The sequence below is a fragment of the Rhinoraja longicauda genome, chromosome 23 (assembly GCF_053455715.1).
Source record: "Rhinoraja longicauda isolate Sanriku21f chromosome 23, sRhiLon1.1, whole genome shotgun sequence".
NCBI lineage: Eukaryota > Metazoa > Chordata > Chondrichthyes > Rajiformes > Arhynchobatidae > Rhinoraja > Rhinoraja longicauda.
In genome coordinates, this window is record NC_135975.1 from 37854886 (window position 1) to 37871279 (window position 16394).

The 16394-nt window shown below is 49.4% G+C and overlaps 1 protein-coding gene across 1 annotated transcript in view; it reads left to right on the plus strand.

Moving 5' to 3' along the window:
• Positions 1 to 3866: 3866 nt before the first annotated feature.
• Positions 3867 to 16394, plus strand: part of LOC144605049 (uncharacterized) — a 58192-nt gene continuing 45664 nt past the window's right edge. Inside the window, exons 1-9 of the mRNA XM_078420091.1 lie at positions 3867 to 3908; positions 9344 to 9515; positions 9616 to 9681; positions 12373 to 14110; positions 14942 to 15028; positions 15184 to 15354; positions 15512 to 15682; positions 15838 to 16008; positions 16164 to 16331. Coding sequence (XP_078276217.1) covers positions 3867 to 3908; positions 9344 to 9515; positions 9616 to 9681; positions 12373 to 14110; positions 14942 to 15028; positions 15184 to 15354; positions 15512 to 15682; positions 15838 to 16008; positions 16164 to 16331 — 2786 coding nt within the window. The remainder of the gene's footprint in view (positions 3909 to 9343; positions 9516 to 9615; positions 9682 to 12372; positions 14111 to 14941; positions 15029 to 15183; positions 15355 to 15511; positions 15683 to 15837; positions 16009 to 16163; positions 16332 to 16394) is intronic.

Here is a 16394-nt window from a genome sequence, read left to right on the forward strand (position 1 = left end):
AAACAAAGGGGTTACGGCGAGGGCAAACAGGAGAGGGAAATAGTGGTGGAGGAGTGTCATACTGACTAGGAGCATGACCAATAGCATTCTGCAAGGATGAGTTCTGGAACCTCTGCAATTTCTAAACATGTTCCCGATTTGGACAAAGACGTAGGTGGTCGAGTTAGTAAGTTAAAACACATTAGAACTATTTGCAGAACTGTGGATCATGAGGAAAGCTGTGAAATGATCCACTAGATTACACATCAGTTGGAAATATGGCCTGAGTTACGGCAGACAAAGATTGGATTTGATTTCTCTGAGTAATGAAGGCTAGTGGCGGCCCAACAGAAGTATAGAATATAAGTGAATAGATATTGTCAGTATTGTTCCCAGGGTGGGGATGTCTTTTTCTGGAGAGAGGAATGTTTAAAGGGGACAGGCTGGACAGGTTTTTTTACGCAGACTCTGTTCGGTGCCTGAGGAGGTGGTGGAAAAGCCGTTGAAACTGACACTTGTCTGACACCGTCAGGGAACCGAGGGATCCCGTCCATGGTCAGGTAGATGGGATTAGTTCAAATTGGCATGATATTGTTGGTGCAGATATGGGGGATCGAAGGACCAATTCCCGTGTTTAACTATTCTATGTTCTATGTATTATCTCCAGGTTTGACTTCATTAATCCGAATCAAAAAGTCATAGACTCGTACAGCAAGGAAACAGGCTCTTCGGCCCAAGACCAATCTGCACTGGTCCCACCCGCCAGCATTTTGTCCATACCCTTCTACACCTTTCTGATCCGTGCACCTGTACAGATATATTTAAAATGTTAAGGTAGCACCTGCCTCAACCACCTCCTCTGGTAGCTCGTCCAATTTGTCCAGCACGCTCTGTTTGAAAATGTTCTCCCCCAGTTTCCTATTAAATCGTTCTCCTCTAACCTTAAATCTATGTTTATTCCCGTGTTCTGGGTCTAAGACACCATTCACTCCCCTCATGAACTTATCCTCCTCAATAAGATCATCCCTCGTCCGCCTGCGCTCCAAAGAATAAAGTCATAGCATGCGCGACACTCCATGTAATTCAGGGCCTCGAGTCCTGTGAACATGCTCTTAAATCTTTTCCGCACCCTTTCCAGTTGGTAACATATTTCCGATAACAGGGTGTCAAGAACTGGACACAATTGTCTAAATGTGGCCTCGCCATTGTCTTGTACACCAGTTACATCGCGTCCCAACTTTCATGCTCAATATTCTGATTGATGAGCCCTGTCATTCACTGAAGTCCTGTCCTGCTTTGACTTCCCAAAATGCAACACCCAGTGCTTATTTGTATTAAACTCCATTCAACGTTCCTCAGCCCGACGGATACGCAACACTTGATAACCATCGAACTAATCATGCCATGTGTACTCGTCCAAATCTTTGATATAAACCACAAACAGCAACGGGGCCAGCAGGCCTGCAGTCTGCCAAACACACTTTCATCATCACCCTCCGCTTCATTTCAGGGTCAATTCTCTATCCAGTCACCGAGCTCTCCCTGGATTACTTGCGATGAAACCATCCAAAGCAGTCTATCATGCGGAACGTTACCAAATGCCCTGAAGTACATATAAGTAAAGTCCACGGCTTTCCCCTTATCAATCTTTTAAGTTACTTCAGAAAATTCAACCAGATTTGTGAGATATGATCCCCAACGTACAAAGCTATGCAAACTATCCGTAATCAACCCTTATCTATCGCAATTTGGGTGTACCGTTCCCCTCAATATTCTCCAGTAATTTGCCTACCGCAGACGTTCACTGCTCTATAATTCCCATGGTTTACCTTGTACCCCCTCTTAAATGCAGGACCTGATTGTCACCCACATCCTTTCACCCTGTTCTTTGGACATGACCACCTCGCTGGTAGTTTTGTCCAAAAGGTCTCTTGGATGATCCCGAGGTCATCTATCTGCATCTCCTGTTCACAAATACAGCCTGCAACGTGCTGATCCTGGACACATTTCCCACGAGTTTAGTCACCAGAGACACCAGCAGTCGCTCTGACATCCCACGTGCTGCAGGAGGAAAGTTGCATCATTCCAGCTGCCTCTTGACGGCACTGAAATAAGAACCAACAAGCTCAACAATATCACGCAACAGGCTATGCATCACGACCAAGAGCCTGGACTTTGACCACCAGCCCCCTCTCCGCAGACTCCTTGCCGAAGTACACTGAAGACTCACACTTGCCCTCTACACAGCACTTTACCTCTACACAGCCTCTCTACCAATGGGCACGTGTGTCACCAAAAATGTGAAAAATTGTGGAATACATCTATTCTAATTCTGAAAGCATTACAGGTATAGGAAGATAGTCACTGAACTTAGGTACACATGATAAAGTATCCAATGAAGCCAGGGTGCATGAGGCCACGGAAAGTGGGGCGGTGGTGATGGGTGGGACAGACTTGGTTGAAGTAGAGCAATTGCAAGACGTTTCCATTATCCATGAATAAGCTGGGTGATTCGTGCATTTGGAAGATAATCCTATAAAGATTAGCGGGCATCAACTACAGTGTTGCCTCAGGCGACAAGTGTATCTACACCTCTTCATCAGTGCATTTGTCTACTGTTTCTTTCGCTGTGATTTGTTCCCTGTTTGACCACCGGCTCTGGAGATGATCAAACTTCCCCAGTGTCCACCCTTCCCTACCCACACGCTGCCCCACCCCCTGAAGCCCATGCTCCCTGGGTCACACCGTCATATCCTCCTCGGGTCAGACGCTATCCAACCCTCCCCTTCTCACACGCTGCCTTGGCCTCCCCGATTCTTCACTGATTTTAGTGTGCAGCCGCAAGCTGGCATAGAGGCGCGGCAACATAACGCCTGGCAAGTGAGATGCATGTTATTGAGGAGGTTTTTTTAAATAAGTATTTGGCTTAATAAAGGCTGGAGATGAAAGAGCAAGGTGTTAGGCAGAAGGTTTGAGTGTTGGAGATTGTGAAAATAAAGAGAATGATATAGGAGGAAGGAAATGGGGAGGGGAAAAATCGGTGCAACACAGCAGAGAGAGTGGGAGGTAATTAGGCGGGTGTGCGGTTTGGATTGTGACTTAAAATTGGGGAATTCCATGTTCATACCGTTGGATTGTAGGAATGGTCCTTGTCCCTCTAAACCTGGTGACCATGTGTCCAAATACAGAGAGTTTGCTATGGGAATAGGAAGAGAGTTACAATGGTTCGCAATTGGCGAGACAAAGCAGCGACCCGACGACTGTTTTGCCGAACACCTACGCTTTTTTTTCTGGTTGCTAACCATTTTTACTTGTCACACATATTTCTCCGTACCCCCTCCCTTTCCACATACATTAATTCATCTCGCTTCACAATTTGCAACTCTTCATTCCTTTTGTTTCACATCTGTCTTTTCATCTATAGTCTTTGTCCAATTATCAGCCTATTAATAACTCCCCTCATCTGTATCCACCTTGCTTACCGGGCTTTGAGCTATCACTCCTCTTGTCCACATTTCTCCCCATTCAACGCCACCACAATCAGCCTGAAAAAAATGATTCAGACTTGAAACATCACCAATCCATATTCTCCCGAGTTGATGGTTGACCCACTGAGTTCCTCCAGCACATTGCCTTATTTCGATATTCTGCTTTGATCATTATAATTAGGAGCCTGGAACAGTCAGGTTATGGATTGCTGTTTTAGCGGGAGCTAAGGATATTGATACGGATGGTGTTTAGTTTCTCTCTTTGAATACACAGATCTAAGGTCTACATTCTCTGAGCTCCTGACACAGTGGAACGAGTACCAATTGTTCCAACTGACAAAATTCTATCGAGAGAGACTCAAACAGGCGATTGAAGAAGGGGTTGAAAGACTCGTCTTCATGATGAGACGGGAGGGATATTTCAGTCAACAGGAACACAAGGTAAGTGGAAGGATAACGGTGACTTCTGTTTCCTGTCACAGAACTGACGGCATTGGGGGAAGAGTTACCAATGCCACAATGTAATGGAGACTCTGACCTCTGATCAGTTTGCGTCCTGTACATCTGGTAGGAGGAATAAAACATCTGAGCTGGGGAATGCTGAGAATGTTCCATTCCGATCCAGCTGGGTCTTCCCACATACGCGTCACTTAGTACAGTGGTCAGGAAGCAGTAAACCTGTGAACCTGAATCAGAACTGATCATCCTTTTCTAGTCTCATCAGTCTCATTGGTCACGTTTGGTTCAGTTCATGAAACCACAGAGGGAATTAGGCATGAAAAAGAGTAACTGCAGATGCTGATTGTCACAAAAACACACAATGTGCTGCATAAAAAGACCGCAGTTCTTTGGATAGGAAAATAACTGCAGAAGCTGGTACAAATCGAAGGTATCACAAAATGCTGGAGTAACTCAGCAGGTCATGCAGCATCTAGGAGAGAGGGAATGGGTGACGTTTCGGGTCGAGACCCTTCTTCAGGCTGATGTCAAGGGGGCGGAAAAAAGAAAGGATATAGGTGGAGACAGGAAGATAGAGTGAGAACTGGGAACGGGAGGGGAAGAGAGGGACAGTGGAACTATCTAAAGTTAGATAAGTCAATGTTCACACCGCTGGCCTGTAAGCTTCCCAAGCGAAATATCAGTGCTCAGCCAGTGGGCGAGCAGGCTGGTTAAGGCGGACTGAGCGAAGGTGTTGAGCGAAACGATCGCCGAGCCTGCGTTTGGTCCAGCCGATGTAAAGCAGTTGACATCTGGAAGAGCGGATACAATAAATGAGGCTGGAGGACGTGCAGGTGAAGCTCTGTCTCACATGGCAAGAATAATTGGGTCCTTGGATGGAGTCGAGGGGGGAGGTAAAAGGACAGGTGTTGCATCTCATGCGGTTGCTGGGGAAAGTGCCTGGGGAGGGGATGGTTTGGGTAGGAAGGGACGAGTGGACCAGCGAATAACGGAGGGAACGGTCTCTGCGGAATGTAAAAAGGGGAGGAGAGGCGAAGTTGTGGCCAGTAGTGGGATCCCGTTGGAGGTGGCGGAAATGTTGGAGGATGATTTGTTGGAGACGCTGGCTAATGGGGTAGAGGTTGAGGACAGTGTGGGGGGGGGATTCTGTCCTTGTTACGAATGGGGGCAGGGGGAGCATGAGCAGAGCTGTGTGCGATATGCAGGAGGCCCCAGTGAGAGCCTCACCTATAATGGAAGAGGGGAAGCCCCGGTTCCTGAAGCATGAAGACATCTCTGATGCCCTTGTGTGAAACACCTCACCCTGGGCACAGATGCGGTGTAGACGGAGGAATTGGGAGTAGGGGATAGATTTTTTTTGCAGGAAACAGAGTGGGAAGAAGTGTCGTCCGGATAGCTGTGGGAGTCAGTGGGTTTGTAGTAGATGTCTGTCACTAGTCTGTCTCCTGTGATGGAGATGGTGAGATCCAGAAACGGTAGGGAGATGTCGAAGATAGTCCAAGTATATTTCAACAACAGTTCAACAGTTCAACAGTTCAACAGAGCTTTATTTGTCATTCGGACCCAGGGCCTGATGGTCTGCATCCCAGAGTACTTAAGGAGGTGGCTCTAGAAATAGTGGAAGCATTGGAGATCATTTTTCAATGTTCTATAGATTCAGGATCAGTTCCTGTGGATTGGAGGATAGCAAATGTTATCCCACTTTTTAAGAAAGGAGGGAGAGAGAAAACGGGTAATTATAGACCAGTTAGTCTGACATCAGTGGTGGGGAAGATGCTGGAGTCAATTATAAAAGACGAAATTGCTGAGCATTTGGATAGCAGTAACGGGATCATTCCGAGTCAGCATGGATTTACGAAGGGGAAATCATGCTTGACAAATCTACTGGAATTTTTTGAGGATGTAACTAGGAAAATTGACAAGGGAGAGTCAGTGGATGTGGTGTACCTCGACTTTCAGAAAGCCTTCGACAAGGTCCCACATAGGAGATTAGTGGGCAAAATTAGGGCACATGGTATTGGGGGTAGGGTACTGACATGGATAGAAAATTGGTTGACAGACAGAAAGCAAAGAGTGGGGATAAATGGGTCCCTTTCGGAATGGCAGGCAGTGACCAGTGGGGTACCGCAAGGTTCGGTGCTGGGACCCCAGCTATTTACGATATACATTAATGACTTAGACGAAGGGATTAAAAGTACCATTAGCAAATTTGCAGATGATACTAAGTTGGGGGGTAGTGTGAATTGTGAGGAAGATGCAATAACGCTGCAGGGTGACTTGGACAGGTTGTGTGAGTGGGCGGATACATGGCAGATGCAGTTTAATGTAGGTAAGTGTGAGGTTATTCACTTTGGAAGTAAGAATAGAAAGGCAGATTATTATCTGAATGGTGTCAAGTTAGGAGGAGGGGGAGTTCAACGAGATCTGGGTGTCCTAGTGCATCAGTCAATGAAAGGAAGCATGCAGGTTCAGCAGGCAGTGAAGAAAGCCAATGGAATGTTGGCCTTCGTAACAAGAGGAGTTGAGTATAGGAGCAAAGAGGTCCTTCTACAGTTGTACCGGGCCCTGGTGAGACCGCACCTGGAGTACTGTGTGCAGTTTTGGTCTCCAAATTTGAGGAAGGATATTCTTGCTATGGAGGGCGTGCAGCGTAGGTTCACTAGGTTAATTCCCGGAATGGCGGGACTGTCGTATGTTGAAAGGCTGGAGCGATTGGGCTTGTATACACTGGAATTTAGAAGGATGAGGGGGGATCTTATTGAAACATATAAGATAATTAGGGGATTGGACACATTAGAGGCAGATAACATGTTCCCAATGTTGGGGGAGTCCAGAACAAGGGGCCACAGTTTGAGAATAAGGGGTAGGCCATTTAGAACGGAGATGAGGAAGAACTTTTTCAGTCAGAGGGTGGTGAAGGTGTGGAATTCTCTGCCTCAGAAGGCAGTGGAGGCCAGTTCGTTGGATGCTTTCAAGAGAGAGCTGGATAGAGCTCTTAAGGATAGCGGAGTGAGGGGGTATGGGGAGAAGGCAGGAACGGGGTACTGATTGAGAGTGATCAGCCATGATCGCATTGAATGGCGGTGCTGGCTCGAAGGGCTGAATGGCCTACTCCTGCACCTATTGTCTATTGTCTATTGTCTATTGTCTATTGAAACTACATAGCAGTCAAACACAAAAAAGAACACAAGACACATGACCCCAACACAAACATCCATCACAGTGACTCCAAACACCCCTCACTGTGATCGAGGCAACAAAACTTCCACTCTCTTCCCCACGCCCACGGACAGACAGCTCGTCCCCGACCGACCCGCACAGTCCCCGCAAGGGGATGGCCCGCGGCCGAGTCGCACCGGGCGCCGAGACGTCTCGCGGCCGAACCGGGCAATGGAAGGCCCCGCGACCGAGCCGTGCGCAGCTAAGACCCGCGGCCGAGCCGCACCGGGCGATGTTAGGCCCCGCGGCCGAGCCGCACCGGGCGATGGAAGGCCCCGCGGCCAAGCCGCACCGGGCGATGTTAAGTCCAGCGGCCGAGACGCACCAGCGTTGAAAAGTCCCGCGGCCGAGCCGCGCCGGGCGATGTTAGGCCCCGCGGCCCGGGCACTGTTAAGTCCAGCGGCCGAGCCGCACCAGCGATGTTAGGCCCCGCGGCCGAGCTGCACCGGGCGATGGAAGGCCCCGCGGCCAAGCCGCACCGGGCACTGTTAAGTCCAGCGGCCGAGCCGCGCCGGGCGATGTTAAGTCCAGCGGCCGAGCGGCACCGGGCGATGGAAGGCCCCGCGGCCGAGCCGCACCCCGCCGCCGTGAGGAAGAGACCTAAAAGAGAAAGGTTTCCCCCACCCCTCGCCTCACACCACCACCCCCACCCACACCACCACCCCCCACACATACACAACCAAAAAAAACCCCAAAAAACATCCCAACACCGACACACAACAAAAAAAAAGGAAAAAAGACGAACAGGCTGCTAGCGAGCGGCAGACGTTAGGCGCCGCCACTTCCGCTTTTAAAAGCAGGATAGAAATTGGTGGTGAAAGGTATGAAGTCAGTGAGGTCTGCATGGGTACAAGAGGTAGCACTCATACAGTCGTCAATGTAGCGGAGGTAGAGGTCGGGGATGGGGCCGGTGTACGTCTTGAACAGGGATTTTTCGACGTACCCTTCAAAGAGGCAGGCGTAGCTAGGGCCCATGCGAATGCCCATAGCTACGCCTCTGATTTGGAGGAAGTGGGATGAGTCACATGAGACGTTATTAAGGGTAATAACCAGCTCGGCTAGGCGGAGGACAGTGTTAGTAGATGGAGATTGGCTGGTTCTACGGTCGAGGAAGAAACGGAGGGCTTCAAGACCATCCTTGTGGGGCATGGAGGTGTAGAGTGACTAAACGTCCATGGTAAAGATGAGAAGGTGGGGGCCTGGAAACCGGAAGTTATTGAGGAGACTGAGAGCATGTGAGGTGTCTTGGACATATGTGGGGAGGGATTTGACCGGGGGGGGTAGAATGTAGTCGAGGTAGGTGGAAATAAGTTTGTTGGGACATGAACAGGCAGAAACAATGGCTCTGCCAGGACAGTTCTGTTTATGGAATTTAGGGAGAAGGTAAAATCGTGCCGTGCGGAGCTGGGAAACGATAAGGTTGGAGGCATTGGAGAGCAGAGCGCCGGAATAGGTGTTTTCTTCAGAGCACCGGACAGCAGTTCTTTGGAAATGCTATCTGACCTGCTGCATTACCCCGAGACATTAAACTGTTCGCTTATCATGCAATTGACAATTAAAATAAACAACAGTACATTTCTCAAAATCTGCAATATAAACAGAATGCGATGGAAATATTCAGTAGGTTAGTTATATGGGCAATTGTGGGAAGAGAAGCCGAGTTAATGTACAGTTAAAGGAGGTGGTGAGCTGCAAGAAATGTGCATGTGATGGAAATCTTTGATTGGGAAAAACTGGGGGAGACGTAGAGATAAAGAAGTTGTCTGGTGAATGAGTGAACGCGGGCTCAGCGAGGGAAAGAATATGGATGAAAAAACATAACTGTTTTCAAATGCAGAGCAGGACTGAATGCAGGTTGGACTGGGCATGTCTCTTCCTAGTGGGGTGCAGTCCATTTGAGGCCAAAATGAATTGGATTATTTTCACATCAATTTCAACACAGCCATCATTGGCCTAAATGGCCTGTTCCCGTGCTGTACTCTTCTGTGTTCTCCGACACTGCAAGCGGGTTTCACACTGTCAGGACTCTGGGAGTACACAGTTTGTCAGCACAGTGTCATGGGTGTGTGTGGACGCAAAAACCAATGGCCACCACTATGTTCAAAACGACCATAATATCCCATCACTGCACAGCTAATTTCCTTCCCATTAGCATTGTCTCAGTCACTTCTCAATATATTAATTGTTGTTCTTCACAGAATATTACTGAGCTCGCCGTAAAGGGAAACCAGAGAGACAGTTCGACGCTCTTCCTCAGTCTGGTGATGGGGAATGGTAACCGTGCCCGGCGGGTGATGTGGGGTTCCTTTGTGAAAATGCACAATGAATTACCAAAGCTGGACAAAATACTGAAAGAAATCCAGGAGCTCGGTACAGTAAATCAACACACTGCACTGAATTTCACATTGAAACATTGGAGTTAACAATGTTATTCAAGTCTGGTTTAATGCATGCTCGTTGATTTGAACAGGTCCTGATCCAGAAGAATACATGAATATCACCAGAGGTTTATGTGAATTACCCTCTGATATGGAAGGTGAGTGTTGAAATGTCCGGTTCACACCAATGACTTGGTGGAATTGATGTAATACTGAAACTGTTTGTTCAGAGCTTCGCAGAATCGGAAATCAGAAGACCAAGGGCATGGCAATTGGTACACTGACACAGGGATTCACTATGGATTGCTGCTTTGTCTGTAGAGTCAGATTTAGCTTAGTTTAGTGTATTGTCACATGTACCGAGGTACTATGAAAAGCTTTTGTGTGTTACCCAGTCAGCAGAAAGAAAATACGTGATTATAATCGAGCCATTTACAGTATGGTCGAGCAATGAAGGAATAACGCTTCGTGCAATTTAAAATGAGGGGAAAGTCCGATCTAGGATAGTCCGAGCGTCACCAAAGATGCAGATAGTAGTTCTCGTATCACTCGATCTCTGGCATACACTGGAACTATTACACAGCATTATTTTATCTCCCTCAGGCGTTAATTGTACAAGGCTTTGCAATGTATCAGGTTGTGGGAGAGATCTGTGAAATCCAGTGCACACCCGGGGGAGACTGTACGCAGTGATGCCTCACACACCCCTGGCAGCGTCCTGACATACTGTGTAACCCCGCACACTCCTAGATGGGTCCTGACACATTGCGAAACCCCACACACTGTTGGACGGGTCCGACACACAGTGTAACCCCACACACTGCTGGCAGCGTCCTGACACACTGTAACCCCGCACACTCCTAGATGGGTCCTGACACACAGTGAAATTTCGCACACTCCTGGATGGGTCCTGACACACTGTGTAACCCGCACACTCCTAGATGGGTCCTCACACACTGTGTAACCCCACACACTCCTGGCAGCGTCCTGACACACTGTGTAACCCCGCACACTCCTAGATGGGTCCTGACATACAGTGAAATTTCGCACACTCATGGATGGGTCCGGACACACAGTGAAACTCCACACATTCCTAGATGGGTCCTGACACACAGTGAAACTTCACACACTCCTAGATGGGTCCTGACACACTGTGTAACCCCACACACCTCTGCCAGCGTCCTGACACACTGTGTAACCCCGCACACTCCTAGATGGGTCCTGACACACTGTGTAACCCGCACACTCCGAGATGGGTCCTGACACACTGTGAAAATTCGCACACTCCTAGATGGGTCCTGACACACTGTGTAACACCACGCATTCCTGGCTGTTTCTGACACACTGTGTAACCTCACTGACCTCGCTTTCCTACACACTGTAACCCCTACACACCTGGCAGGGTCCTGACACACTGTAACACCACACAGATGGGATCTGACACATTGTATAACTCCGCACACACCTGGCAGCGTCCTGACACACTGTCTAACCCCAAATAGTCCTGACACACGGTATAACCTCACATACACCTGGCAGGGACTTGGCATGCAAAAAATATACAAATTCTGAGAATATTCCTGAAAGTCCACAATGTCTATCGCCTTGTACCATGAGGTCACCTCCACCACAGCGGACAGAAGCCTGGATGAATTGGATCTGTTTTTCACCGCCTTGCTCCTTGACAGGGCATGAACACAGTTTCCCTGGTTTTCACTGTCTACCCCGACAATCCTCCTCACGCAATTGTTGATTTTTCACAATATTTGCCAACTCATAATAAGGATCCACCTCTACATACAACGTCCCTACCACCACTTCAGCGTGTTGAATGCATTGCTTCCTTCATGGGTCCCTGGCCTGCTCTTCCATGTCCAGCAGCCATTCTATGTCTAATGTCTCTTCCCCATGAACATCTGTCCTTCCCCAATTTGCTTCCAACCATGAAGGGAAACACAATGTATTTCTAGTTGAAGCGACTTGCAGTTTTCAAGGATAACTCTGAACAATTGACTATCGCTTCCGGTCATCACAGTCCACCTCCGTCCCCTCTGACTTTGGTCCACCACACAAACCGTGCCTGAATCACAGATTAGTGCCTCATCTCCTAGTATAATGCGTGGCAGCCTTCTGGACTCAACATTAATCGCAATACGTTTCAATGAGCAGCATAAAATTTCCCTTCCACCCCCCTCCTTCTCCCGCTCGCTCGCTCTCCTTCCCATCTCTCAATCTCCACCTCCTCCCCTCTCTTTGCGTCCAACCTCCGTCCCATTCCCCGTTCCGTACGCCCTTCTAACACGCCCTTCCGGTTTGCACCCTTTCCCTCTCCCTCTGCCCCCTTCTTTCCCTCCCTCTCACCCTCCCCCTCTGCTCCTCCCCCCCGCCCACCTCCTTCCCACGCTGATTCCCCCTCCCCACATGTGCTGCCTTAGCTGCTGATTACCCTCTAGATGTCCCTCTAAAAGAACACCCAATGCTCTTTACCCTGTCTGTGCCCAGCAGATCAACACTGGGCTTTTCAAAGTCTGTGTTCAAACCTCAAATGAATGCAAGCTGTGTTTGTCACGGGGGAATCAACTGCAGGACACGGAGGGACCAGTGAACTGTCCGGGGAACGGGCTCACTTTCACAGCGCAGTTCATATCAAGATCTGCTTGGCTGGTCATTTTATCAGCCGTGGCTCGCTGTTATCTCGCCTGTCTGTAACCAGGTTTACCTCACTCCACTAAAATCTATCGGTGAATTGCTTTAATTCAGGAGCATTGATCTCATTCTTGCAACCATTATTGTTGTTTTGAGTTGAGTCATCTAACATTATGTCCATTATCTGCCTTTTCGCGTGCAAGATGTTCAACGTAAACACAAGGAGACTCTGCGGTCACAGACTGAAACACTGAGAATGAACACGATCCTGATGAAGGAGAAGGTTAACGTTTTCCAGCTGCTTGATCGATACGCTGAGCTCACGGTCATCTCCAATGTTAGAGATCGGACACAGGTGGAGCATGAGCTGCTGGCAAGAGGACGGGACCATGATGAGTGCAGAGAGAGATGTCTCCGGAGAGAACTGGAAAAAATCAGGACCGATGAATTATTCTACAGCAGCTTTTCCCGCTGTAAATCCCGATGTGGGAGTTCAGCATCAGTGGCCGGAGTCCCGGGGATCGGAAAATCAACAATGGTGCAAAAGATTGTTCATGACTGGGCCACAGGGAAAATATATCAAGACTTCCAGTTTGTTTTCAGTTTCAAATTCCGGGATTTGAACACTATTAACTGCAGAGTAACCCTGAGGGAACTGATTCTGGATCAATATCCTTACCTTAGGAATATCCTGGGAGAGGTCTGGAAGAACCCAGAGGGATTGCTGTTTATATTCGACGGTTTGGATGAATTCAAGGGCAGAATCGATTTTGCTGACAGTCGGAGAGACACAGAACCTCAGCACATGTGTCCAGATCCCGAGTGGTCGTGTGAAGTGTCTGACATTGTGTACAGTTTAATCCAGCACAAGCTGCTCCCAGGGTGTTCAGTGCTAGTGACCACCCGCCCCAATGCGTTGCATTTACTGGAAAAGGCAGATATCAGTGTCAGGGCAGAAATCCTGGGATTTGTTGGGGAGGAACGGAAGGAATATTTCACCAGATATTTTGAAGATCAGACGGTGGCAGCAGCTGTTTTCAATCACGTGGAGGAGAACGAGATCTTGTACACCATGAGCTACAACCCCTCCTACTGCTGGATCCTCGCCCTGACACTGGGCCCCTTCTTCACACAAACACACCGGGACACGCAGCGAGTTCCCAAGACCATCACCCAACTATATTGCTACTTTATTTACAACATCCTGAAAAACCACGGCCGTGACATTGAGAGCCCCCGTGAGGTGTTACTGAGGGTTGGTCAGTTGGCCTTCACTGGAGTGTCCGAGAAGAATATTGTGTTCACAGATGGCGATTTGATCAAGTACAATCTGCAGCCTTCCCAGTTCCTGTCCGGGTTCCTGATGGAACTTTTGGATAGAGGGGATTCAGCCCCGAGCGTGGTGTACACCTTCCCGCACCTCACCATCCAAGAGTTTGTAGCCGCACTCGCACAATTCCTGACTCCGGATCGCGGGGATATCCGGAAACTCCTCATTGAAGCCCATTGCATGACAGACGGGCGATTTGAGGTATTTCTCCGTTTTGTCGCTGGTCTCTCCTCCCCACGGTCAGCTCGGGTCCTGGAGGAGTTTCTGGGTCAATTTCCTCATCAAACAATCTGCCGAGTGATTGACTGGGTGAAAGAGGAGGTTAAACGCCAGGCTGGAAATACAGGGAAGGACGCTGGTAAACGGAGCCTCCTGAACACGCTGCACTACCTGTTTGAGTCTCAGAATCCTGCACTTGCTCAGCAGACACTGGGATCTGTGGAAATACTTTCATTCCGTGGACTGGGTCTGACCCCGATTGACTGTGCAGTTCTGTCTCATGTCATCAGGCACTGTGATACAATCAAACACCTCGATCTGTGGAACTGCCGCATTCAGTGTGAAGGTCTCCAGCGGCTGGGATCGGCTCTGCACAAGTGTCAGCACTTGGGGTAACTGTCCGTTTGACGCTAACACTGACCAGTAAAATTGTTTCAGTATTTTATTCTTCCGTCCAGCAAGCTTTCTATGGGGCCGGCCGTCACTGTGCACGGCACCCCTCCTCTTTTACACTACCAGCATCACCGGTGGTCTAATCCGTCCCCACCTCCACCGGGTCAACGGTGTTCTACTCCGTCCCCCTCTCACCCGGGTCAACGGTGGTCGACACCGTCCCCACTCAGGTTACCGTTGGTCGACTCCGTCCTCCCTCCCCTGGGTCACCGGTGGTCCACTCCGCCCACCCCCTCCCCTGGGTCACCCGTGGTCGATTCCGTTCCCCCCTCCTCCCTCCCCGGGTCGCTGGTGGTCGATTCCGTTCCCCCTTACTCCCTCCCCCGGGTCGCTGGTGGTCGAATCCGTCCCCCCTCCTCCCTCCCCCGGGTCGCTGGTGGTCGACTCCTTCCCGCCCTCATCCCTCCCACGGGTCGCTGGTGGTCGACTCCGTCACCCCCTCCTCCCTTCCGCGGGTCACCGATGGTCGACTCCATCTCCCTCTCCCGGGTTGCTGGTGGTCGACTCCACCGCCCCCCTCCCCCGGATCGCCGATGGTAGATGCCGTTCTCCCTCCCCCACGTCACGTGTGTTGCAGGCGTTCTCTGCACGGGGAACTTTTCCCAGTCGTCGGGGAATGAGAATAAATGGTAAAAGTCACCAAACACCACAACGACAGAGATTTATTCAACAATTTGCTGAGGCGCTTCCAGAAATATCAGTTTCGGAGAAGTTATCTCAGCCCCGGGGTTTGTATCAGTTTTTTCCTTACTCTGTCTGTTTGTGTTTAGATTGGGATACAACGACCTGGGCGATTCAGGAGTGAAGCTGGTGTCGGCGGCTCTGAGGGACCCGAAATGTAAAATACAGAGACTGGGGTAAGACTCAGACCGAGAGAGATTGTGTTTACAGTCACTGGGTGTCTAGCACTGAACATTGATATGATTAGTAATTGTGTCACTGATCAACACTGTGGATTTGCACCATCTCCTGTCTCTCTGTGTCCCTCGTCCTCATTCTCTCTCATCTCCAGGCTGGATGTTGTCGGTCTCACAGATTCTGGAGTCGAGGATCTCGCTTCCACTCTCAGTACAAACCATTCACTGTGGCAGCTGGACCTGAGTTGGAATGAACTGGGAGATTCCGGAGTGAAACTGGTGTCTGCGGCGCTGGGGAACCCGGACTGTAAAATACAGAGGCTGGGGTAAGTCTCATAATGTCCGAGATTGTGTTTGTACAGTCAATGGGTGTCTGACACTGATCATTAATATGATCAGTTATTGTGTCACTGATAAACACAGGGGATTTGCACCGTCTCCTGTTTCTCTGTGTCCCTCACCCTCACTCTCTCTCATCTCCAGGCTGAACCATGTCGGTCTCACATACTCTGGAGCCAAGGATCTCGCCTCCGCTCTCAGTACAAACCCCTCACTGATGCAGCTGGACCTGAGTTTGAATAAGCTGGGTGACTCAGGAGTGAAATTGGTGTCTGCGGCTCTGAGGAACCCGGACTGTAAAATACAGAGACTGGAGTAAGTCCTAGACTGTTAGCGATTGTGTTTACAGTCACTGAGTGTCTAACACTGAACATTAATATGATCAGTAATCGTGTCACTGATAAACACAGGGGATTTTCACCGTCTCCTGTCTCTCTGTGTCCCTCACCCTAACTCTCTCTCATCTCCAGGCTGCTGACTGTCGGTCTCACAGATTCTGGAGCCGAGGATCTCGTCTCCGCTCTCAGTACAAACACCTCACTGATGGAGCTGGAGCTGAGTGGGAATAAACTGGGAGATTCCGGAGTGAAACTGGTGTTTGCGGCTCTGAGGAACCCGGACTGTAAAATACAGAGACTGGGGTAAGTCCCAGACTGAGAGAGATTGCGTTTACAGTCACTGGGAGTCTGACAATAAACATTAATATGATCAATAATTGTGTCACTGATAAATACTGGGGATTTCCACCGTCCCCTGTCTCTCTGTGTCCCTCACCCTCACTCTCCCTCATCTCCAGGCTGAACGGTGTCGGTCTCACAGATTCTGGAGCCGAGGATATCGTCTCCGCTCTCAGCACAAACACCTCACTGACGGAGCTGCACCTGGGATACAACGCCCTCACAGACCGAACTGTCCCCGCTCTCCGCCGCCTCAAACTGACCCTCCCGAGACTGGAGCGGATCTGGTGAGTGTTTGTGTTAATGTTTAATGTGATAAATGATCAGGGGATCTGCGGGCTTCTGTGATT